The sequence below is a fragment of the Oncorhynchus mykiss genome, chromosome 10, assembly GCF_013265735.2.
Source record: "Oncorhynchus mykiss isolate Arlee chromosome 10, USDA_OmykA_1.1, whole genome shotgun sequence".
Taxonomy (NCBI): domain Eukaryota; kingdom Metazoa; phylum Chordata; class Actinopteri; order Salmoniformes; family Salmonidae; genus Oncorhynchus; species Oncorhynchus mykiss.
The window spans coordinates 38,947,845-38,973,809 of NC_048574.1; the positions used below are offsets into that span (position 1 = coordinate 38,947,845).

General features: G+C 41.8%; 1 protein-coding gene across 4 annotated transcripts; it reads right to left on the bottom strand.

Annotated features, from left to right (window-relative positions):
• Positions 1–4,763: 4,763 nt before the first annotated feature.
• On the bottom strand, positions 4,764–24,218 carry LOC110533854 (TBC1 domain family member 8B). Of its 4 annotated transcripts, none has more exons than XM_021618403.2 (21): positions 23,996–24,218; positions 20,472–20,582; positions 19,792–19,910; positions 19,152–19,377; positions 18,782–19,022; positions 18,425–18,632; positions 18,159–18,326; positions 17,873–18,034; positions 16,595–16,745; positions 16,219–16,433; positions 16,012–16,129; positions 15,585–15,870; positions 15,274–15,406; positions 15,088–15,186; positions 14,926–14,994; positions 14,529–14,769; positions 14,295–14,360; positions 12,331–12,423; positions 7,182–7,229; positions 6,979–7,076; positions 4,764–6,822 (listed from the first exon to the last, which is right to left on the bottom strand). In XM_021618403.2, the coding sequence occupies exons 1-21, from the start codon at positions 24,003–24,005 to the stop codon at positions 6,388–6,390; spliced, it is 3,297 nt and encodes a 1,098-aa protein (XP_021474078.1). In that variant the 5' UTR covers positions 24,006–24,218; the 3' UTR covers positions 4,764–6,387. The 4 variants fall into 4 exon arrangements, with proteins under 4 accessions (XP_021474078.1, XP_021474076.1, XP_021474079.1 ...); XM_021618401.2 differs by lacking the exon at positions 23,996–24,218 and adding an exon at positions 23,181–23,478; XM_021618404.2 differs by lacking the exon at positions 23,996–24,218 and adding an exon at positions 23,355–23,468.
• Positions 24,219–25,965: the final 1,747 nt, after the last annotated feature.

A 25,965-nucleotide genomic window follows, 5' to 3' on the forward strand; every position in this document is an offset into this window, starting at 1 on the left:
ATCTGAATTGGGCTGCCTGTGTAGATGCAGGCTACCCAATGAAGCAAAACATATAAATTAGGTCTATACCTCGTTTAAAGGCCCAGTGCAGTCAAAATGTTGTTTTTCTTGTTTTTTTGTATCATATTGTACAACAGCTGATGAAACGAATGCTGTAAAAGTGTGAAAACATTTAATCCGTGTTATTTCCTGATTGAAAATACAATTTACGCTTCACATAGGTGGAGTTTCAGCTTGCTTGGTGACATCACCAGGAGGTAAATAAGTTAATAGACCAATAACAAAGGAAGTTCCAAACCTCACTGGCAATTAAAGCTAGTTTCCCTACTCAGACCACTCCCAGACAGTCCTAGCATAATTCTTGCTTTTGTTTCTTTTAGACCATTTTATTGGAAAACTATTACAGTAAGGTACTTAATTGTTACCCAGAAATTACTTGACATTGCTATAAAACAACTGCATTGGACCTTTAAAGCCCTTTTGGCTACAATTTATTTCCCTCCCACACCTGAATGGGCTGGGACCCAACAGAAGTCATAGAGATGGAAAGAGGTCTCTTCTTTGTATCCATGCAATTATGGCATCTGCGATAGCATGGGCAGGACATTTGACGATATCTTCATAGATATTTCTTTCTTCTTTTGTGTTTGAAAGTGTAAGGCTTATATAGAGTACCACAGTATGAGTCATAATAACTATAAAACCTAGAGGTCAAACAAAGGGGATTTTAGAAACACTTAAAATAAGGACACTTAAAATAAGGTCTGTGTTTCATGTAGGCTTAACCTGGCGTGATGTTTTGATAACTGTGTTAATCCCTCTAGGACAAGGTGATTTATCAATAGATTTGCCTGCATTTACCCCCAAAGTTAAATAAATTCTAATTAGCTGCTAATGTGGCAATCACAAAAAACTGCAAATAAAATTATCTGGACGAGACTGACGAATCGAGGCAAAGGTAAGAATCTCTGGATTAACTATATAATGTTAGCTAAATGTAATAATGAATAAATAGGCTACATTTCTTTAAATGGACAAGTCTGTGAACTGTCTGTGCAAGTTTTAAATTGACACAATACCTGTTTAGCAAAGGTGTCAGCTAGAGATGACGTGGAGGAGCTTGTAGGGATTTGTAGTTTGCATGATGTCTACGTTGATGCTAATTAGCATTTTCAAATCTGAGAGTAAATAGAGCCAAATATTAGTAAGTCACCTTGTCCAAGAGAGATTTACATGTTTATCAAAATGTCAGCCTACATGAAACACAGCCCTTATTTTAAGTGTTTCTAAAATCCCCTATGGGAAAAATGAATGATGGAAAAACGACTGGAACCATATCCCTGTTTTGAGTCCTGAACCAAATCTTGTCATTTATACATTGTGGACACTAGATGGCGATAAAGCCATTTACAAACCATAGATCCCCATTTGAAGAAGACAACACTGCTCTCTGATCATTGGTTGTTGCTCCCAACCGACAGGAATCCCCACCCAGTTGACTACTTTAAAATGGGGGAAGCCCTCAATGGCAACTGCTAAAACAGATTATATCCTATTTGAGTCCTCTATACATATCTACAGCAGTAACACACTGCCACACCCAGTCTTGCAATTCTCCATAATAAACCTAATGCCTCCAATAGTAGATCACCACTATTAGTTACCAGAGGATAAACTACACAGTACAGACAAAGAATCTGAGCATAATTCAATTCTAATAGGTTAAGCTTCCACCACCCACTGAAGAACAATTTCCATTGCCAACAGTTCAAATGAGTATGCAGACAGGCCATCTGTTAAGTCTTCTACAGTATTTCTGCACATCAAGTTCAGGAACATAAACTCCTGCTCCCGTGTGTCCACTATCAGGATCCTTGGAACCATCTGTAAAAACCAGTTCAACCAGTTCACCTATATCACTGATTTCTGACCAAACATTTTCCACCAAGGTTAAATGAACAACAGGGGTGGCGAGTAACCCCAGAGGGACATCCCCAAGCCTCAGCTTTCTCAGAAGATGTGCACCCAGGGGGGGCACCAAGACCGAGTTTGGGAAACTCTGCTCAAGAGTAACATGTTAGGTCAAGGGTGTCAGACTCATTCCACAGAGGGCCTAGTGTCTGCAGGTTTTCGCTCCTCCCTTATTAAAAAAACTTAAACCTGCAGACAGGAGGCCCTCCATGGAATGAGTTTGACACCTCATGCTACAGTGCCTTGCGAAAGTATTCGGCCCCCTTGAACTTTGCGACCTTTTGCCACATTTCAGGCTTCAAACATAAAGATATAAAACTTTATTTTTTTTGTGAAGAATCAACAACAAGTGGGACACAATCATGAAGTGGAACGACATTTATTGGATATTTCAAACTTTTTTAACAAATCAAAAACTGAAAAATTGGGCGTGCAAAATTATTCAGCCCCTTTACTTTCAGTGCAGCAAACTCTCTCCAGAAGTTCAGTGAGGATCGCTGAATGATCCAATGTTGACCTAAATGACTAATGATGATAAATACAATCCACCTGTGTGTAATCAAGTCTCCGTATAAATGCACCTGCACTGTGATAGTCTCAGAGGTCCGTTAAAAGCGCAGAGCATCATGAAGAACAAGAAACACACCAGGCAGGTCCGAGATACTGTTGTGAAGAAGTTTAAAGCCGGATTTGGATACAAAAAGATTTCCCAAGCTTTACACATCCCAAGGAGCACTGTGCAAGCGATAATATTGAAATGGAAGGAGTATCAGACCACTGCAAATCTACCAAGACCTGGCCGTCCCTCTAAACTTTCAGCTCATACAAGGAGAAGACTGATCAGAGATGCAGCCAAGAGGCCCATGATCACTCTGGATGAACTGCAGATATCTACAGCTGAGGTGGGAGACTCTGTCCATAGGACAACAATCAGTCGTATATTGCACAAATCTGGCCTTTATGGAAGAGTGGCAAGAAGAAAGCCATTTCTTAAAGATATCCATAAAAAGTGTTGTTTAAAGTTTGCCACAAGCCACCTGGGAGACACACCAAACATGTGGAAGAAGGTGCTCTGGTCAGATTAAACCAAAATTGAACTTTTTGGCAACAATGCAAAACGTTATGTTTGGCGTAAAAGCAACACAGCTGAACACACCATCCCCACTGTCAAACATGGTGGTGGCAGCATCATGGTTTGGGCCTGCTTTTCTTCAGCAGGGACAGGGAAGATGGTTAAATTGATGGGAAGATGGATGGAGCCAAATACAGGACCATTCTGGAAGAAAACCTGATGGAGTCTGCAAAAGACCTGAGACTGGGACGGAGATTTGTCTTCCAACAAGACAATGATCCAAAACATAAAGCAAAATCTACAATGGAATGGTTCAAAAATAAACATATCCAGGTGTTAGAATGGCCAAGTCAAAGTCCAGACCTGAATCCAATCGAGAATCTGTGGAAAGAACTGAAAACTGCTGTTCACAAATGCTCTCCATCCAACCTCACTGAGCTCGAGCTGTTTTGCAAGGAGGAATGTGAAAAAAATTTCAGTCTCTCGATGTGCAAAACTCATAGAGACATACCCCAAGCGACTTACAGCTGTAATCGCAGCAAAAGGTGGCGCTACAAAGTATTAACTTAAGGGGGCTGAATAATTTTGCACGCCCAATTTTTCAGTTTTTGATTTGTTAAAAAAGTTTGAAATATCCAATAAATGTCGTTCCACTTCATGATTGTGTCCCACTTGTTGTTGATTCTTCACAAAAAAATACAGTTTTATATCTTTATGTTTGAAGCCTGAAATGTGGCAAAAGGTTGCAAAGTTCAAGGGGGCCGAATACTTTCGCAAGGCACTGTATATGTAAGCATAGCCTACTACAGGGGTAGGCAGTTTATGTTTTTTATTTAACTAACCTGGAAGACCAGTTGTTGAATTTATTGAACTGATCAATTAGCGCAGTTGGTCAAGTGTGGTGCCTAGTTGGAACAAAATCCTGCGGAACTCCAGGGTTCAAATCCATCCTGGTTGTTCGGTTCATTCACTTGGCCTATTTGCAAAACAACTCATTCATTCAAATACACATATTTGATGTCTAAGACAGACAAACTGAGATTTTTTTATTATAACTTTATTTCATTTCAAGACGTTTGACATTCACATAGTGTCACTTGTGGTAGGCACAGGCAGATCAAAAACGACATAACATTTCAACGGATTCATTTTCCTCCCGAACCCCCCCCCACCCCCCCACCCCCCTCACAAAAACAGGCAGTACACAGACTGTAGACAGTCACCATATAAATGTGTTTAAATGAGAGTACTGTAATTAAGACCATTAATTGGAAACAATGCCATTACATTTACAAGTTATCTTAAGTCGGCCTAAATACATTTGTGCGACGAGTCATCTTAAAGCGTAAACAGCTTAAAGGTGAAATAAAAGGTCACCTAATATAGTTTCACTGGTAATAAGTACACCATTATCCTATGTATTGCATCAAGTAGATAAAAATCTGACTACAGATGTCTACTGCATAACTGATAAAGCCCATAGACAATGTCTCTTTATTTCTAAATGTGAGTGTAGTCTACAACAATCTATCATGAGAACTGTGTCATTTCAAATGGCAATTTCCCTGCAAATATTTAAGACTTTCATTTAGTTGACTTGTTCACAGGTGAATTTAACTTCCCACTCAAGAGTCACTACTAATGCAATGTAGAGTAAACTGCTAATTTTAAACAGTAACACTTGCTCTCCCATGAACATGCTCATTACTAGATATATATATTTTTTTACTGCAAAGTAGCTACATATCGACCATATTTTATGATATTGTGCTGTCAAGTAATGCTTTAAGGTGACAAATATTTATATTAACCTTAGCATCTATTATAACAAGGAATATCATTTTAGAGGACTATAATATAACTGCAAGGTGTGATTTTACACACAGATGGCACTGAGGAAAAACGCTCAAATAGAGAAAATACAAACCATGTAAAAGTTGCTCAGCTGTCCTTTTCCTGACTCATTTTGAAAATAAATATGTATAACTGCTCATGTAAAATAGAAATATCTATACTACACAAAAGACATTGAAGCAGGTTTTTTTCCAATCAATATCTGACTAAAATCCTGCATTTTACAGTCCACCACATCAAACCTAGAAATAAACTAACACATTCAGAGCCAACTGTGTTGCATTTGGAATAATTCGTTATTGTCATAATTTATCCATGCCCATGCATCCTTTCATGCTTAACAGCATTTCAAAAAAGTCTAACAATTTATAAAGGAATGTGTAACAGGATATACACTACCAGTTTTTTTCTGCAGTCTCACAAATATAATCAAACATAACAATAATTTCCTGTTACAAAACATTATAAATATAACATTTACTCTGACAAATATTTAGTAATCCCTTTGCAACTCAATTAAATTTACAATATCAAACAAGATAATATAAATCATAAGACAGTTATGTATATTCTTCTGTATATCAAATTATATATACATTAACTTAATTTCCTTTAAAGACTCAGACATTAGTTAGAAACTAAATATTGCACAACGTCCTCATTTGTGGTTGCCTCAACAACAACTATACAATTAGTTTTTAGTTTGTGTCCTGAAAGTGATTTGACTTGGCAATGACAGCATGCTCTTGTTCCCTCAGTCATGATATTTCAGCAAAACAAATGGATAATTGAAGGCAAAAAAGCAAGAGGCCATAAAAAAACTGAAATGTAGAATTCCAACTATTCAGCACTCTCTTAGGCCTTTAGTAAGTAGTGGTCCCATTGTTTTCAAAAGCCCCCCTTCCATAAAATGACCAGAAATAAATTGGCCACATCCCTTCATTACAAAATAAACCTAGAGATACAATAACAGTGGTGCCTCTTTCATCTCTCCATTCTAGGTTCCATTCATTGCATAATTATGGATGAGCAACAGTAAGGGTCTCATATACAATTATTCATCCCATCTACATGCACCGGTATCAGGCAAAGACTGACTTCCATTGTTGGCTTCAAGTGACTACCCTGGAGGGTGCTCCCTATATATTCCACACAGGTCAACTGATCACTCTCACCCCAATTTGAAAGGCTGGTGTTTCTGAAAATTAGCTGAGAGATTTATGGCTGCATGAGAAAAACCACTCTGGCACTTAGAAGCAAGATGCTTGAGCAGGTTCGCTGGTGTGCAGAGGACAGGACAAACTATGAATCTACAAGATACAACTGGAATTTATACAAGTATATTTCTACGTTTGGTTACAGTGAACAGGGTTGGCTTAGGATCCTTTCCTGTTACCTGACCAGGTGGAGAAATAACAGTAGAAAATAGAGAGGATAGTGAACAGAGACTTAATGGCTTTGATAAGAGGGTTAAACCCACAGTGGATCCTTCACTCGTTTGTCTTGGCTTTCAACTGAGCACACTTGGCATGGTCCAGCCGGGCTTGAATGTCTACAGGCCTCTCAAAGAAGCGCACAAGGACAGGCTCGTTGAGCAGGGATGCCAGGATCTGCTCAAAAGCGAATGACCACTCGACCTCCTGTGGGATGGAGCCTGCCTCCTGAGTGATGGGAGTGCTAGGGGTGTCAGAGCTGCTCTCAGGGGTGCTGGAAGCCTCTCCGTCAGGTAGAGCCCCCTCTAGGGCAGCCTGGATGGGGCTAGTGCTGGACTTCTGGGGACTGGTGGGCTCCTGGAGCCTGCGCCCTACTTCTTCCATTCTCAGCAGAAGACTGGTGACTCGAGCCACAGCACGGTACAGAGACTCTTCCTCTGGGTCACTATGGAACAGGTTGTAGAGTGTTTTGGAAAACTGGATAAACTGAGCCTGACAAACAAAAAATAAAAGAGATGGATTAAATGAAGACTTTTGCATAAAGGAATGACATGTGTATTCAATTGTTCAAAGTTGACCTGTTCAAAAGATAACTATGTCATAGTCACCAGATTGACTTCATGCTAACCTAGATAGTGGTGTATTCACCTGGTTTATTCTGGGTAAATCCTTAATGCTCTCCTCTTTCTTTAGTATCTCATCTTGCCATTGTTTCAGGTAGGCTTGCAGATCAACTTTCCCTCTGCCTGTGGGAGTGAAACAGAAAGCGCAATGTGTTTTCTGACATTCTGTTCAAATTAGCAACATTGTGAAGCTTGGTAAAATAGAACGAGACATGCCAATTAAAATACCTCTTTCAGGGCTTTTTCTGATCACGCCATCTTCTGGAAGGTCAGACACTACATAGTAAGAATGGAATACATTCACATCAAAGGAAGTCATACAGTAACTGTAAAGTACATTTTGCCATTCTAAACCATAACCAGTGAGCAATTATATCATATATACAGTTGAAGTCGGAAGTTTACAGACACCTTAGCCAAATACATTTAAACTCAGTTTTTCACAATTCCTGACATTTCATCCTAGTAAAACTTCCCTGTCTTAGGTCAGTTAGTATCACCACTTAATTTTAAGAATGTGAAATGTCAGAACAATAGAGATTTATTTCAGCTTGAATTTCTTTCATCACATCCCCAGAGGGTCAGAAGTTTACATACACTCAATTAGTATTTGGTAGCATTGCCTTTAAATTGTTTAACTTGGGGGCCTCCCGGGTGGCACAGTGGTCTAGGGCACTGCATCGTAGTGCTAGCTGTGCCACCAGAGACTCTGGGATAGCGCAGCCGGCCGTGACCAGGAGGTCCGTGGGGCAACGCACAATTGGCTTAGCGTCGTCCGGGTTTGGCCGGTAGGGATATCCTTGTCTCATCGCGCACTAGCGACTCCTGTGGCGGGCCGGGCGCAGTGCACGCTAACCAGGTCGCCAGGTGCACGGTGTTTCCTCCGACACATTGGTGCGGCTGGCTTCCGGGTTGGATGCGCGTTGTGTTAAGAAGCAATGCGGCTTGGTTGGGTTGTGTATCGGAGTATAAATGACTTTCAACCTTCGTCTCTCCCGAGCCCGTACGGGAGTTGTAGCGATGAGACAAGATAGTAGCTACTAACAATTGGATACCACGAAATTGGGGAGAAAACAGGGTAAAATAAAAATAAAAAAAATAAAAAAGATAAACAAGTTTTAATGACTCCAATCTAGGTGTATGTAAACTTCCGACTTCAACTGTAAACCTTTGGTACGTTTTGCTGCCGACTAACCAACCTCATTAACCGGTCAACAAACGGTAAAGTGTTTTCGAAACGTGACCAACAGAAAATAATATACATACATTCAAGGAATGGTCATTTTTCATTAAGAGCTTAATGAAAACATGCAGCAATAGCAAGCCTATGTCTTACAGTCAAAAGGATATAGGCTATTATTAAACATGCAACTGGTGTAATGACTTAGCTAATAAAACATGCAACTGGTGTAATGACTTAGCTAATAAAACATGCAACTGGTGTAATGACTTAGCTAATAAAACATGCAAAATGCAATTAGCGACAAAACACTGTTCTAAACAGCGCACTTAATGCGAGCGGCTCCATATGTCACAGAGATGAAAATCTCAGTTAAACGTAGAAAAAGGGGGAATCTAATAACTACGATGGGTTGCTAATATGACTAGGATTGTGACTTTGGCTTCTGGACAACAAAATATGAATACCAATAGAACAAATGCTGGTTAATGGCATTAGGAAGTATTTCTTAAAGAATTGCCTCAACATTTCTATGGTTGGATTTTGGATAGGCTGCTGTGAAGCAAGGTAAGACATTCCTCATTACTTGTATTAAAGTAAAACTTTAATGTTTCAAACAATTATAATGCCACAAGCTCACATTGTAAAGTTCAGGGTGACACGTTGCTAGCCTGCCTACCGTTGACTATAGCCTATGCACTCGAATGGCGAATGGGAGGCACGCTTGAATTAGGAGTTGAGATTGAGAAATAAAAATGTTAGCTTTTTAATTGTAACCCCCCTATTTATGGCCAATTTCGTCATATCCAATTACGATCTTGTCTCATCGCTGCAACTCCCCAACGGGCTCGGGAGAGGAAAAGGTCAAATCATGTGTCCTCCGAAACATGACCCGCCAAACCACGCTCCTTAACACCCGTAACAATGTGTCGGAGGAAACACCATTCAACTGTGGCGCCTAACCCACCCCAAGTAGTCGCAATGAGCCGGGTAAAGGCCCCCCCGGCCAAACCATCCCCTAAACCCGGACGACGCTGGGTCAATTGTGCGCCGCCCTATGGAATTCCCCGGCACTGCCGGTTGTGAAACAGCCTGGGATCAAACCCGGGTCTGTAGTTTTTAAATTTTATTTCACCTTTATTTAACTAGGTAGGCCAGTTGAGAACAAGTTCTCATTTACAACTGCGACCTGGCCAAGATAAAGCAAAGCATTTAGAAAAAAACAACAGTTACACATGGGATAAACAAACGTACAGTCAATAACACAATAGAAAAATCTGTATACAGTGTGTGCAAAATGTTATAAGGAGGAAAGGCAATAAATAGGCCAAAAATGGCAAAGTAATTACAATTTAGCAATTTGTGAAGATTCCGGAGGAAACATGTACAAAAGTATTTATATCCACAGTAAATCCACATATCGACATAACTTGAATGGCTGCTCAGCAAGGAAGAAGCCACTGCTCCAAAACCTCCATAAAAAAGCCAGACTATGATTTGCAACTGCAAATATCGTACTTTTTGGAGAAATGTCCTCTGGTCTGATGAAAGAAAAATAGAACTGCTTGGCCATAATGAACATCGTTATGTTTGGAGGAAAAAGGGGAGGCTTGCAAGGCGAACAACACCATCCCAACCGTGAAGCACGGGGGTGGCAGCATCATGTTGTGGGGGTACTTTGCTGCAGGAGGGACTGGTGCAGTTCACAAAGTAGATGGCATCATGAGAAGGAAAATTATGTGGATATATTGAAGCAACATCTCAAGACATCAGTCAGGAAGTTAAAGCTTGGTCGCAAATGTGTCTTCGAAATGGACAATGACCCCAAGCATACTTCCAAAGTTGTGGCAAAATGACTTAAGGACAACAAACTCAAGGTATTGGAGTGGACATCACAAAGCCCTGACCTCAATCCTATAGAAAATGTGTGGGCAGTACTGAAAAAACGTGTGCGAGCAAGGAGGCCTACAAACCTGACTCAGTTACACCAGCTCTGTCAGCAGGAATGGGCCAAAATTCACCAACTTATTGTGGAAAGCTTGTGGAAGGCTACCTGAAATGTTTGACCCAAGTTAAATAATTGAAAGGAGGCAATGCTACCAAATACTAATTGAGTGTATGTAAACTTCTGACCCACTGGGAATGTGATGAAAGAAATAAAAGCTGAAATAAATCTCTACTATTATTCTGACATTTCACATTCTTAAAATAAAGTGGTGATCCTAACTGACCTAAAACAGGGAATTTGTACTAGGATTAAATGTCAGGAATTCTGAAAAACTGAATTTAAATGTATTTGGCTAAGGTATATGTAAACTTCCGACTTCAACTGTAGGTCTGTAACAGTTTGGGTCTAGAGTGTCTCCCCCTTTGAAGAGGGGGATGACTGCGGCCGCTTTCCAATCTTTAGGAATCTCAGACGATACGAAAGAGGTTGAACAGACGAGTAATAGGGATTGCAAAAATGGCGGCAGATCATTTTAGGAAGAGAGGGTCCAGATTGTCTAGCCTAGCTGATTTGTAGGGATCCAGATTTTGCAGCTCTTTCAGAACATCAGCTGTCTGGATTTGGGTGAAGGAGAAGCGGGGAGGGATGGGCCAGTTGCTGTGGGGGGTGCAAAGCTGTTGGCCGGGGTTGGGGTAGCCAGGTGGAAAGCATGGCCAGCCGTAGAGAAATGCCTATTGAAATTGTCGATTATCGTGGATTTATCAGTGGTGACAGTGTTTCCTAGTCTCAGTGCAGTGGGCAGCGGTACTCTTATTCTCCATGAACTTTTGGAATTAGTGCCACAGGATGCAAATTTCTGTTTGAAAAATCTAGCCTTTTCTTTCCTAACTGACTGTGTGTACTTGTTCCCGACTACCATGAAAAGTTGCATATCGATGCTAGTGCAGTACACCACAGGGTGTTTTTGTGCTGGTCAAGGGCAATCAAGTCTGGAGTCAACCAAGGGCTATATCTGTTCTTAGTTCAAATTTTTTTGAAAGGGGCATGCATATTTAAGATGGTGAGGAAATTACTTTTAAAGAATGACCAGGCATCCTCTCCTGAAGGGATGAGGTCAATATCCTTCCAGGATACCCGGGCCAGGTAGATTAGAAAGGCCTGCTCGCAGAAGTGTTTTAGGGAGCGTTTGACAGTGATGAGGTGTGGTCGTTGAACCGCGGACCCATAACGGATGCAGCCAATGAGGCAGTGATCACCGAGATCCTGGTTGAAAACAGCAGAGGTGTATTTAGAGGGCAAGTTGGTCAGGATGATATCTATAAGGGTGCCCATGTTTATGGATTTGGGATTGTACCTGGTAGGTTCCTTGATAATTTGTGTGAGATTGAGGGCATCTAGCTTAGATTGTAGGACGGACAGGGTTTTAAGCATATCCCAATTTAGGTGACCTAAATTGGGATAGTACGAACTCTGACGATAGATGGGGGGCAATCATTCACATACGGTGTCAAGGGCACAGCTGGAAGTTGAGGGGGGTCTATAACAAGCGGCTACAGTGAGTGACTTTGTAGTGACGCCCCAAGCACTGCGATGCAGTGTGTTAGACCGCGGCGCCACACGGGAGGTGTCAAAACAGTTAACACGTGATTGCATTTAGAACCTTTAAGCAATTTGTTACGTAATGACTGGCCTTAAAAAACACATTTCATTCCAGTACCCTCTTTTTAAAGAGCTGCTCTCACCCTGGATGACAGGTGATAGGCTATTCTGCTCCTCAAACTAGACTGTATGCTGTGCACGTGTGATAAACAACACAAGAGATCCATATAGCACATTGGGGAGCTATGAAACAACAGAAGACCATTCATTTTCAATGAAGGAAGCAAAGTGGGCAGGGGACCGTTGGGCAATGCGAGCATAGAGTGTGAACAGGGCAGGACCAAAGCTGGGGAAAGTTCACTATAGTTTCCAGTCCCTACTGGATTGGCTATTGAAACCTAGCACTAGCTTACCTGCTTGTTAGCACCAACATGAGTGCGAAGCAAGCTTGGCTATCCGAATTTCACATTAAAAAGGATCTAGTTAGTTAACATCCCTAGATGGTAGTAAAACAAATTGTACACAACAAAAGACCCACATTTAAGACATTGTTAAAGACAGACAGATGAGCATCTACCAAAGAGAAAAGCACAGAGAGGACTAGAGTGAAAAGGTTATAGCATAGAAAGAAAAGAGCAAAGCAAGCTGACCAGTCAATCGACTCAAGTGGGATATGTCGTCAGTCATTGGAATAAAGTGAGGCAGTCTTTGGGCCTTTGATTGGAAAGGACTACCTGTGAAAGCTGGAAGAAGACATTGTCTGTGAGAGCATACAACATTACAGTAGGGACAGATGTAAGGAACAGTTAACAAAGAGATTAGTTGGTGAGTAGAAGAGTAGCACAAAATATACAGTACAGTTGAAATTAGAAAGGCACAGTCTGCAAGAAAATTGTATTGGGATTTGTTTCTTATTATACAGTGCTTTCAGAAAACATTCACACCCCTTGACGTTTTCCAAAATGTGTTGTGTTACAGTCTGAATTTAAAATGGATTAAATTTAGATTGTTGGTCACTGGCCTACCCCATAATGTCAAAGTGGAATTATGTTTTTAGAAATGTTTACAAATTAATAAAAAAATGAAAAGCCGAAATGTCTTGAGTAAATAAGTATTCAACCCCTTTGTTGCTGCAAGCCTAAATAAGTTCAGGAGTAAAACTTTGCTCTGTGTGAAACAAGTGTTTAACATGATTTGAATGTTTACCTCATCTCTGTACACCACACAAAAAAATGTGTAAGGTCCCTCAGTCGAGCAGTGAATTTCAAACACAAATTCAACCACAAAAACCAGGGAGGTTTTCCAATGCGTTGCAAAGAAGGGCACCTATTGGTAGACGGGTGAAAATTAATCAGAGAGATGCAGGGGGTTGCATGTCTCTGATTCTGCATCTCTCGACATCGGCCCCCGGGGAGCAGTTGTTGTTGGGGGTTAACTGCCTTGCTCAAGGGCAGAACAACAGATTTTTCCACCTTGCTGGCTCTGGGTTTCGAACCAGTAACCATTTTTTAATGACTTGCCGAAACACTCTTAACCGCTAGACCACCAGGCTACCTACAAATATACAGGCGTCCTTCCTAGCTCGGTTGCCAGAGAGGAAGGAAACCGCTCAGGGATTTCACCATGAGGTCAATGGTGACTTTAAAACAGTTTAATGGCTGTAATAGGAGAAAACTGAGGATGGATCAACAACATTGTAGTTACTCCAGAATACTACCCTAATTGACAGAGTGAAAAGAAGGAAGCCTGTACAGAATATAAATATTTCAAAACATGCATCCTATTTGCAATTAGGGATTAAAATAAAACTGCAAAAATTGTGGAAAAGCAGTGTTGTTTGGGGCAATACAAGACTTTACTGAGTACCATATTTTCAAGCATAGTGGTGGCTGCATCATGTTATGGGAATGCTTGTAATTGTTAAGGACTGGGGAGTTTATCAGGATAAAAAAGGAATGGAGCTACGCACAGGCAAAATCCTAGAGGAAAAGCTGGTTCAGTCTGTTTTCCACCAGACACTGGGAGATGAATTCACCTTTCAGCAGGACAATAACCTAATACACAAGGCTAAATCTACACTGGAGTTGCTTACCAAGAAGACATTGAATGTTCCTGAGTAATTAATTTTTTACATCTACTTGAAAATCTATGACAAGACCTGAAAATTGTCTAGCAATGATGAACAACCAATTTGACAGAGCTTGACATTTTCAAAATAATAAATGGGCAATTGTTGCAGAATCCAGGTGTGGAAAGCACTTAGAGACTTACCCAGAAAGACTAACAGCTGTAATCGCTGCCAAAAGGTGCTTCTATTGACTCAGGGGTGTGAATAATTATGAAAATGAGTTTGTCATTTATTTTCAATAAATGCGCAAAAATGTCTAAAAACATGTTTTCACCATCATTATGAGTTGTGTGTCGATGGGTGAGAACAAACATATACGGAATACATTTTGAATTCAGGCTGTACCAACAAAATGTGGAATAAGTAACAGGGTATGAATACTTTGTGAAGGCACTTAAGAAGGAATACAGAACAAAAGTATCATAGACAGAATGACAAGAGGTTAATAGAGAAGGTGCTGATGAAGTTATAGGTGATCTTACTTACCTGGTGGCTGATGAAGCTTGAACAGGAATGTCAGTTTGCTGGTGAAAGTGCCGCTGTACAAAATATCTGTAGTAAGAACAAAATAGGGAAGGGGTAAATTAGCATGAAAGGTTTCATGAGGTTGACGCTGGATTAGATGTGACATATAGTTCCCACAGATAACGTTAGAAGCAGAGGGTGGGAACAGCATTCATAGACTTGTAGCTATGCATCAGCCGGCTGGTGTAACCTTACCCAAGGCACAGCAGAACTCTTTGAAGTTGACGAGGCCATCCTGGTTCTCATCCAGCAGGCGGAAGGCCCAGAGGAAGAGTGTGTCCTTGCCACTGCAGAGGGACCAGGGCTCCAGGAGGGAGAAGAGCAGGCTGAACTGATGGAAGCCCAGCTGGTACTGCTCCAGATAGGCCAGGCTGGGGTCGTGGTGCAGCAGCACTGGGCTGTTCATTGTCCAGTAGCAGCTGAGGAAATGTTGCCTCTGGAAACACATTGAAATATTCAATCTCCAGCGGTTAACTTTGTGTCTATTTTCAACATATTTACATTTTTCATGTCAACTCTGTCTATGAGAAGGAATATTAATGCATGTAGGTATGCAGTAGTATATTATTACTATTTGAGATATTGCACCAACCTTGAACAATATATAAAGTTCATCAAGCTGGGAAGCACTGAACTTTACTTCTTGTGACACTACCCGCAGCTGGGGAAAAAGTACATCTCAAATAATCCTACATCAAATTGTAGTAAACAATGCCAAAAAGATGCTATGGAAGTGTGTGGATGAGCAACTCACCACATTTTGCTTGGTTGTATCCTCTAACGTTTGGATAACATATAGTTTGTTTCTTTTCCGCATGCTCTCTACTTCCTCTGATTTCATGTCTCCATATTTCTGTCAGCAAATTAAAAAAGTCTAATCAATGACAAGCCTGACATTGAGACATGGGGTGAGTCCTAGCAACTCTGACTGTTACAGTACCTCATAGGCTTCTTTGATGAGATCACTGACATCCACCTTGGAGATGGATGATGCTTTGTCATTGTTCCCTACAGAGTTTTGCTGCACTGTTTGTGGAAGAGGACTGTCCTTATTGGTCACATTATCAAAAAACCTGCCAGGGCAAACAGAGCAGCAGTTAAGTAACATGAATTAAATGGACATTCCTATAGAATTACCTCATTGTTTTGGAATTTATGTTACTTCACAACCCAACCATAACCTAATACGGTACTTTGAAATAACCAATTCAGTTGACCTTCAGACCCCGCCCTCTCAGTGTTGACACTCACTTGTTGAGGATGGTGACCGCCTCAGCGTCGTCATGGGAGCTGATCAGGCCCTCCATGTTGTAGTCGAGCACAGCCAGGCCCAGCTGCAGGATGGCTTTGATGCCGTCGTAGAAGAAGCAGTCGACCACGTTGACCGCGCTCTCTATTGGCAGGACGCTGATAAACAGGGTGAGGAACCAGGACAGGGACACAGAGGAGAAGAAGGTCAGGTCTGTCATGTGTTCCGTCAGCTGGGTGAGGTGCATTCGGATCAGTTCCTCAAACACCGCCTGGTCCACCAGTGCACCTGAGGAAACACAAGTTTGTAAACAGGATGTTTAGCAGTTAAGGGGGAAAGTGTAATTCAGTATCAAACACACATACAGTACAAATATCTAATGTCATGCTACAACTAAAAATGATATTGTTGTTCAGCTGCGTCACTCACCGATGATCCTGCGGTTAAAGTAGTCAGGCAGCATCCTCTCACAGACGGCCACCAGCAGCCAGAAAGCCTCCTCCTCTTTTGCATAGAGCAAAAGGACTGACGTCAGGATGTTCATGGCCTTCACAAGAGAAAAAGCACGAGCAATATCAAGGTGCCCATTAGCTTTTTAAAATAAAAAATGTGTTATAGGGGTTTCTAGCTTGGTACCTGGCAATAGCCGATTTTGGGGTTCCTGTAGGCGTATGCGGTGAGGACTCTGCGCAGGGCAGAGATGCCTGTGTCGCTCTGGAAGGCAGGGTGCTCTGGTAGGGAGCGGTGCAGGTCTCTCTCTATTTCGTCAGTGGCCAGGGTGCTGGTCCCCAGAGACTGATCCACCAGCTCACTGTAGTACCCTGGGTTAGTGGCCATGTCGTTGACTGCACCTATAGTACAAAGGCAAAACACCCCACTCCATATTTAACTAAACACATCCAGCGTCCTACAGCCATCTACGGCATTAAACATTAGAGACACCACACTTTAACACGCCAGTAAAGGAAACATACATGCCATTTAACAGATAATGAGCCATATCAAACAGAACCTGAGAAAAGCATCCAGAGCTCTCCCCTTAAGGCCTCAGGGATGCCACGCACAATCAGGTCTCGTGTCTTCTTGGTACAGAACATACTGGTGCCACGGCCATATTCTGAGAAGTGGATGTTCCATGACTGCTCCTTCATCTTCTCCTTCAGCTGTCAGGCACAGAGATGAAACAGTAGAATAAGAAATGAGCCGTCAAGGCTGGGACAACTCTACAGTACAGGGAGAGCACCTTTCAAAAAAAACTCCACCCTATTATCATTCTCACACTGGAAAAAAACTCTTCTCCTAGAGAAACTATCGTGAACAAAAATATAAAAACGCAAGATGCAACATTTTCAAAGATTTCACTGAGTTAGTTTATATAAGGAAATCAGTAAATTGAAATAAATTCAATAGGCCCTAATCTATGGATTTGACATGATGGAGAATACAGATATGCATGCATCTGTTGGTGACAGATGCCTTAAAAAAAAGGTAGAGGCGTGGATCAGAAAACCAGTCACTATCTGGTGTGACCACCATTTGCATCATGCAGCGCGACACATCTCCTCTTCAATGGCTGTGTGAAGACAATGGGCCTCAGGATTTCGTCACGGTATCTCTGTGCATTCAAATGGCCATTGATAAAATGCAAGTGTGTTAATTGTCCGTAGCTTATACCTGCCCATACCATAACCCCACTGCCACGATGGGGCAATCTATTCACAATTATGACATCAGCAAAACACTCCCCCACACGACGCCATGGTCTGTGGTCGTGAGGCTAGTTGGACAGTGACAAATTCTCTAAAACGACATTATGGTTATGGCTTATGGTAGAGAAATTAACATTCAATTCTCTGGCAACAGCTCTGGTGGACATTCCTGCAATCAGCATGCCAATTGCACGCTCCCTCAAAACATGAAACATCTGTGGCATTGTGTTGTGTGACACAACAGTACACTTTAGAGTGGCCTTTTATTGTTCCCAGCACAAGGTACACCTGTGTAATGATCATGCTGTTTAATCAGCTTCTTGATATGCCACACCTGTCAGGTGGATGGATTATTTTGTCAAATGAGAAATGCTCCCTAACAGGGATGTAAACAAATGTGTACACATTTGAGAGAAATAATATTTTTGTGTGTGTGGAAAATGTAGGGATCTTTTATTTCAGCTCATGAAATACGGGAGCAACACTTTACATGTTGCGCTTTATATTTTAGTGAAATGTTTATATTTCTTCATACTATGAGCAAAAGTAATATTTTAGAGAAAAAAAACACTTATATCCACCATTTTGGGGTCCAGATTTTCGGTGTCCTGGGGATGGAACACGGTCATGAGGGCCTCAGTGCTGACAGCCTTGCTGCTGTCCTTCTGTCCCACCATCAAAGCCACCTCCTCTGGGTTGTCCTCAAAGTGATTGATGAGGTTTTGGCACTCCCCTCTGATGACCTGCAAGGCACAGTGAACACACAATTCTGTTTGTTTTCAACAGCAGCAATTATAGCCTGGCAGATAAGGAGGTGAATTAGAGACAGTTGGAAGGTTGATGGCAAAGGTCAAAACAGTAAGTTACCTCAGTCGATGCAGAGTGCTGAGGACTGGCCGTCATCCCACACCTCCTGCGGATTGCATTGGCGAGGCGCTCAAAGTCTCGGACTTCAGAGAACCGTAGAGCCCTCTTACCCCGCACACAAACAATCAAAGCCCTGCTGCTACGGTCCGGCTTCTCCACACCAATCACCTGTAAGGATAGGAGTTGGTTTCAACAACACTGGACAAACTTTGAGCAACAGAACAAATGTTATCAGTAATTAGTTATGTTTGATGGAAGCGTCTTGCCTCTCTCATGGGGATGATGACGTGGCACTGGCTGCCATCCTGGCTCGCGAAACACAGGTAGCTCTCGGAAAGACATATCTTCCCTAGCGTGTTGAAGTGGCTGAAGGGCACCCACAGGAAGCTCTCATACACCTCCAGCAGGTTCTCCTCTTTAGGCAGCCTGAAGAAGGCCCGGAACTGCTCGTTCCTAGCATGCGTTTCTAAGCCTCTGGAAGAGAGGAAAGTGACTGAGAAGAGCATGGAAGAACTAAACAGAGTTATGACTATCGTCTCAGTTCACCATGGTGCCCTGATGTAACTGTCAAATAGGAGTTATGTGGAAGAGCGCAGGGACAGTACGTCAGTACAGTACAGTACCTCTTGGTGATCTGCAGAGGGTCTGAGAGGGAGGGCTCTTCCTGGAAAGTCTCCTTATCAAACAGGCGTTTGATGGAGTAGTCAGCCAGCTGCTCCATGATCAGGAATGTCTCATTGAGATGAAGGAACATGGAGAAGAAGTGGTCCTCCCCATTGGCCAACACATGGATGCTCTCCGTCAGGATGACATTGGACGTTTTCTCCAGCCTCCAGATCTCATTCCAGGAGATAACCAGCTTCACTGAAAAGGAAACAGATTATTCTGTCATGACATGGAATGATAATATTATTGTATCCAAATACAATGGATAAGTGACAATTTAGTGACAGTTAGCCAACAGTGAGGGGTTGCTCAGGTCTCTGGTCTCACCCTCGGAGCCCAGCAGGTAGGAGTAGAAGGACAGGAAGTTGGTGCTGAGGTAGAGCCAGCCCTGGCAGGGCACGCGACCCCTCCAGTAGCTGCAGGAGTAGTAGGTGACCAGCTTCTCCTTCTGAGGGAGATCAAACCATTTCTCAAACCTTAGCAGCGCCTCACGGAACTTCTCAGGGTCATCCTCCTGCACGCATGACACCTTTCCTTCCTCAGCAATCAGACCCTTTATAGAAAGAAGAGGTCAACATCCCTCTAATGGCCACTGAGATAGCTAATATAATTGAGCAGTCTAAACAAGTCAGCATGCCATCTCCATTCTGTAATATGTATCAAGACATATAGATTAGCATAATATGGTTTGTTAATTCATATTGTTATTAAACCTACTATCCTTTGCTTAGCTTTCAACAAACAGTCAAATGTTTCCATATCATAAAGCAGTAGTGAAATAACAATCACCACCAACTATTTTCAAAGAGTAAGCACTTGCCACTTATCATCAGTAGGCTTCACTACATGAATAAATCATTAAGTCTGGAGGAGGCCTCCATCTCCTGTGAGAGCGGCAGAGATCAACAATAGTATTGTTGATGTCTGTGTCTAACCACATGTTTAATAAGCTTTAGTGATTACTTACTCTGATCTTGCCCTGCACAAAGCTGGTGATGTCATCGCTGGAGTCAAACACAGACAGGGTTCTCATGATGTTCTTCTCCAGCCACTCCCAGTGTTGGCTGATCTCCTCCTTGGTGCCACCTAACCACAGGGAAAACAGTCACAAATGAAAGGAAACTGTTGACACTATCCATGACTAAGCCATCTATTTTGTTACAAAATGGGAAATGTGTCTAGACTCAAATATAATCCTAAAGGTTATTACTTGATTGTAGCCTGTTATTCCATGACTAAAGCCTATATATAATGTTTACGTTCAAATCAAATGACATTTCATTGGTCGCGTACACATATTTTGCAGATGTTATCGCAGGTGTAGCGAAATGCTTATCTTCCTAGCTCCAACAGTGCAGTAATACCTAGCCATACAAAACATGCAAACCCCAAAAGGAAAAAGAAAGGAATTAAGAAATACAGAAATAATAGAACGAGCAATGTCAGTCTGGAATATAAATATGTATATGACAGTGTGTATAGATATTATGGACAGTATATGAACAAAAATGGTGTGTACAGCAGTAGTTCTATAGGATGAGCCTTGACTAGAATACAGTACATACATATGAAGTGGGTAAAACACTTAATGTGTGTTGTCTACTCTGACTGAAGAGTATAGTTGAGAAAGTGTAGAGAGACTCTCACCACACGCTATTGACCAGTAGACCTGGGAGTCCGGTGTCTGGTGTAGAATGCGAAACGGTGCAACTTTAGACGTAGAGTCCAGCATCGTATCCAGAGTTCCAACCAGGAGACCTGTCCCAAAAAAATGTAGCAATCATTTTCATTAACAGCCAGACATTTTAACAGGCATAATAAGACATTTCAAAATCATGAGGCAATTTCATGTCTATTGATTTACAGTATCTAGCAAACAAAACAGCCCTTTCACCTGGGTTGGATCAGCATGCCATTATAATGTAACATGGAACAGTCAAAACTCAATGGATATTGTGCTGCTTATCATCACATTCAAGTGTCCTGCCTGTCGGTGGCTCAAACCAACAGTGTTGTGTTACCCATCTACCCCTGTAGTGGCCTTCATAAATTATTAACAAGGTCAGAGCTATACTGCTATCCCAGACTGCATCAGCAGCATCTATGGCTGCTGTGCTTGGGGATCATGACACAGCTGTAAAGTGGTCTTAACCTCAAACCCAGGCTAATTGCTAACAAGAGCCGGCTGGTGGATGAGACTACGATGGCCTACACTACAGCTGTGAACTGATTACAGACTTTGTTTTGCCCCATACTGTAAATCATCCATCATAAAAGTTTGGCAGACACTCTGACAGAACTTGTGCATCTGCAGTCTGCAAGGGCCTCATTAGGAGCAGGCATCACTGGATAATAGCCTGCCCTCTGCCCTGTGGCCATTTAAGATTTAAATCTTGATACTTCAGGATAAAAAGTTAACGTTGCAGGGGGCTTCCGAGAAGGCGTTGAAAAGGAGGAGAGCAGCCATTGGTGGACCTCCATCCATTATTAGCCCAGTCAGAGAATATATCTATTGTGCCCCAAAAATTGTGTTCTCAGTGTCCATCTAATTGACAAATACATGTACCATGACAATCAGTAGGCTATAACCACTGGAACACCGTTGGCTTCAACAGAATAGAAGGCCACCATTGCTATTTTTAGCATTAGAGATGAGAGAAAATGTGAAAGTTAGCTATGCTGTTTCAGTCAAGTGGATAACTGTGATCAACAGCTGAGAATTGGCTTATTGGAGCCTGTGAGTGACCATGTGCAAGACAACCTACTATTATTGGGAAACTGACAGCTGACATTCATTGACTGCAATTGAGCAAACAAGGTACCCTACTCACTCTTGGTGTAATGTATACAATGAATGACTCCTGACTTGCACGGTGAAGGAGGATCAATATGTAATCAAATAGGGCAGTATTGAACTCAAAGATCAACAAACATGATTTTTTATAATGTAGAATATGATCATTCCACTTCAAATGCAGGGAATTAGTAGACCAGACTGACACTATAGAACGGATGAGCATTGACCTGGCTCTACTCATGCTTGAGTAGATACAGTACATTCTCATACAGAAGTGCACATCAGTATAGCCCATTGCTCCACTCATAAACTAAAGCAAATGTCGGCAACCCAATATTTGACACGTCATAGCGTGTGTGCAAACAACGTTGGAGTAATCATCATTCCAAACCATTGCAACTAAAAGGATAGTTTCTATTGGACAAATTCAGGTAAGTCCCTTCCTGTTTCGTTACGTTTAAGAAACTTTTGCAACAGATGTTGGGTGATTAGGCCTGGCTCGCAGTCAGCATTCCAATTCATCCCAAAGGTGTTCAATGGGGTTGAGGTCAGGGCTCTGTATGCTGTAGCATTAATATCAATTCACTAAAACTAAGGGGCCTAGCCCAAACCATGAAAAACAGCCCCAGACCATTATTCCTCCTCCACCAAACTTTACAGTTGGCACTATGCATTCGGGCAGGTAGTGTTCTCCAGGCATCCGCCAAACCCAGATTTGTCCGCCGGACTGCCAGATGGTGAAGTGTGATTCATCACTCCAGAGAACACCTTTCCACTGCTTCAGAGTCCAACGGTGGCAAGCCTTACACCACTCCAGCCACACTTGGCATTGTGCATGGTGATCTTAGGCTTCTGTGCGGCTGCTCTTCCATGGAAACCCATTTCATGAAGCTCCCAACGAACAGTTATTGTGTTGACGTTGCTTCCAGAGGCAGTTTGGAATTCAGTAGTGAATGTTGCAATCAAGGACAGTTGATTTTTACATGCGATACGAGTCAGCAGTCCCGTTCTGTAGCCTAACACTTCGCAGCTGAGCAGTTGCTGCTCCTAGATGTTTCCACTTCACAAGAACAGCCCTTACAGTTGACCGGGCCGCTCTAGCAGGGGAGACATTTGGCACATTGACTTGTTGGAAAGATGGCATCCTATGACGGTGCTACATTGAAAGTCACTGAGTTATTCAGCAAAGGCCATTCCACTGCAAATGTTTGCCTATTGAGAATACATGGCTGTGTGTTCGACTTTATACACCTGTCAGCAATGGGTGTGCCTGAAATAGCCGAATCCACTAATTTGAAGGGTTGTCCACATACTTTATATTGTGTACCTGTTGCAATCAAAGCTAACATGTGAAGTTCAGGCTCAGGCTGTCAATTTGTCACGCGCATCTAGAGAACTGTCTGCCTCCCTCCCTCCCTCCCCTATACATGTCATAATCTGGAGGACATTAGAAAATATAACGGAAATATGAGCTCTCGTTTGATGGCGTGAACACTTCGCTAGACGGTCATAGCGGTACCACTGGGATTTACCAGAACAGCAAAGAACAGAACGCATACCTGTCAAACCGCCTCCTCCTTCTCCATATCCTCGCCTCCTTTGTAATACGAAATAATCGTTGCCTTTTTCCGTCACCCATAACTTGAATGCATTTTTCAGCAATATCTCTTCAGGTTTAAGCCACATATTTCAATTCACATATGTTTATTGCTTCCACAGGCAGTTTCAATTACCATATATTTATTGAATCCAATGTGCATGTCAAGATGTTCATTTCTATTGCAACCGACATCCATGAACATTTATCTGTTTGTGTCAGCACTGAGCAGACCCTTTCCCACGTCGACAAAATCTTGCTTAAGTCAACAATACAAGGGCTTTTGGGGATTGTAGTTTATTGACATGAGTGACTGCATGCTGCAGAACGAGCTAGCTTGATACTGTAGACTTGCTTTCCCATAGTCCTTCTCGGTCGAAAAGTATCACATTTCATAACTTCAGTGCAAAGCAGTGTTAAAAATACTGTAACATAACTTGAGCGTCAAGCGCAATGACGCATCCTTTAATATGTATTCTGTCTATAGTCAAGTGCCGCTGATATAATTGACTGACACATTTGCTCAGTATACAGTCTGTACTATGAATAATATGACTTCTAATAATAATGTCCCTCATTGGGGAGGGGACTGTGGATCTGTCTACGTCCGTCCCTTACGTCACACGCGATATCAGACAGCACTGGCCCGATTTTGACGAAACTTGGGTGAATGAAACGTCTTGCGGTCATTTACAAAATAACAGTGATTGACCAGATGGTGGCGCTATAACAAGATATAGAAAATGCAAACGTTGAAAGGTCATGCCCCTTACCCACCTGAAGGCATGAAATTCGGTAGCCAACATAAGTCCCTCTCCTCAGTCCTCACAAGGATTACCTTTGGCTCGGGGACCGACAAGGTCCGCCATTATGGGTTTTTCGCCATTTTGAATTCATGAAACAGTTCAAACGAAACTAAAGATATGTATAACTAACCCAAGATAGACCAGAGCCTGTCGTTTCCAACGTAGTCAAATAATCATAGTGGGCAGAACAAGCAAGGAGGTGGGCAGAGCCAAGCAGGAGCTACTGAGATCCTATTGGCGCGTTCTAACATTTATTTGCATATTTTCGTTAGGGAACGCCTACTCTGAGAAGTGCGCGTGTGCAATAACTAAATTCAACCTTGTGCTCCTAAATAACACAATAAAAAAGAAAAAAAACATTGGCAAAGGGTAAAGTCCGCTATGTTTGTTACAGATTCTAGTTTGGGAAACAGAAAACTTTGTTCTGACAAAATGTTTAATCGATGAGAAAATGTGCAGAATTTCGACAAAAATCCATCTCGCTCCATTTCTCCCACTTGTCAGGCACTGGGCTTCCTCTCATCACCTTATTTGGTAGTGAGTGGAAACGCCAACCTTCACATTTATACATCTGGTGAAATATCTGATTAATTGTTCGATCTGTGACGCTCTTCTTCTGTCACCGAATAGAGAGAAATAGTAATAGCGCATTTTGGAGGCACTAACTCCGCCATGGTTCGTTCGTTGGACAAAGCCTATGAGGAGATTTAATGGTGTTTTTGTAAGGTTTTAGTATAAACGCCGAAAATGAGGTCTGTGGTAATCACATGGTTTAAAATAATCTTCATCAACTGTCACTTTGTGAAATAATTTATTATTTTATTTATTTATTTTTTTAAACCTTTATTTAACTAGGCAAGTCAGTTATGAACAAATTCTTATTGACAATGACAGCCTACCAAAAGGCAAAAGCCCTCCTGCAGGGACAGAGGCTGGGATTAAAAATAAATGAAATACAAATATAGGACAAAACCCACATCATGACAAGAGAGAAAGGTCATGTTAACTGGCTGCTATTATCTCATAGAACTAAACGTATAAAATCACTTAAGCCTGGGTCAGACCTTATTTTCAGTGTTTATTCCAAAACCTTATTCTTTCCCCATAGGGATGGCTGAAAGAACCAAATCGAGTGAATTTATTTCCAGGTTCTCGGACTACAATCTGGCAAGCTCTATATAGAGATCAATAGTAATGTTGTCTTTTTATAGGTGTAAAGGACGTCACCTGCTTGCTCAGCAAGTACCACTTGTTTTTTTTATATATATTTTTTTATATCACCTTTATTTAACCAGGTAGGCAAGTTGAGAACAAGTTCTCATTTACAATTGTGACCTGGCCAAGATAAAGCAAAGCAGTTCGGCACATACAACGACACAGAGTTACACATGGAGTAAAACAAACATACAGTCAATAATACAGTAGAAACAAGTCTATATACGATGTGAGCAAATTAGGTGAGATAAGGGAGGTAAAGGCAAAAAAAAGGCCATGGTGCAAAGTAAATACAATATAGCAAGTAAAACACTGGAATGGTAGATTTGCAGTGGAAGAATGTGAAATAAAAATAATGGGGTGCAAAGGAGCAAAATAAATAAATAAAATAAATACAGTAGGGAAAGAGGTAGTTCTTTGGGCTAAATTATAGGTGGCCTATGTACAGGTGCAGTAATCTGTGAGCTGCACTGACAGCTGGTGCTTAAAGCTAGTGAGGGAGATAAGTGTTTCCAGTTTCAGAGATTTTTGTAGTTCGTTCCAGTCATTGGCAGCAGAGAACTGGAAGGAGAGGCGGCCAAAGAAATAATTAGTTTTGGGGAAACCAGAAAGATATACCTGCTGGAGCGAGTGCTACAGGTGGGTGATGCTATGGTGACCAGCGAGCTGAGATAAGGGGGGACTTTACCAAGCAGGGTCTTGTAGATGACATGGAGCCAGTGGGTT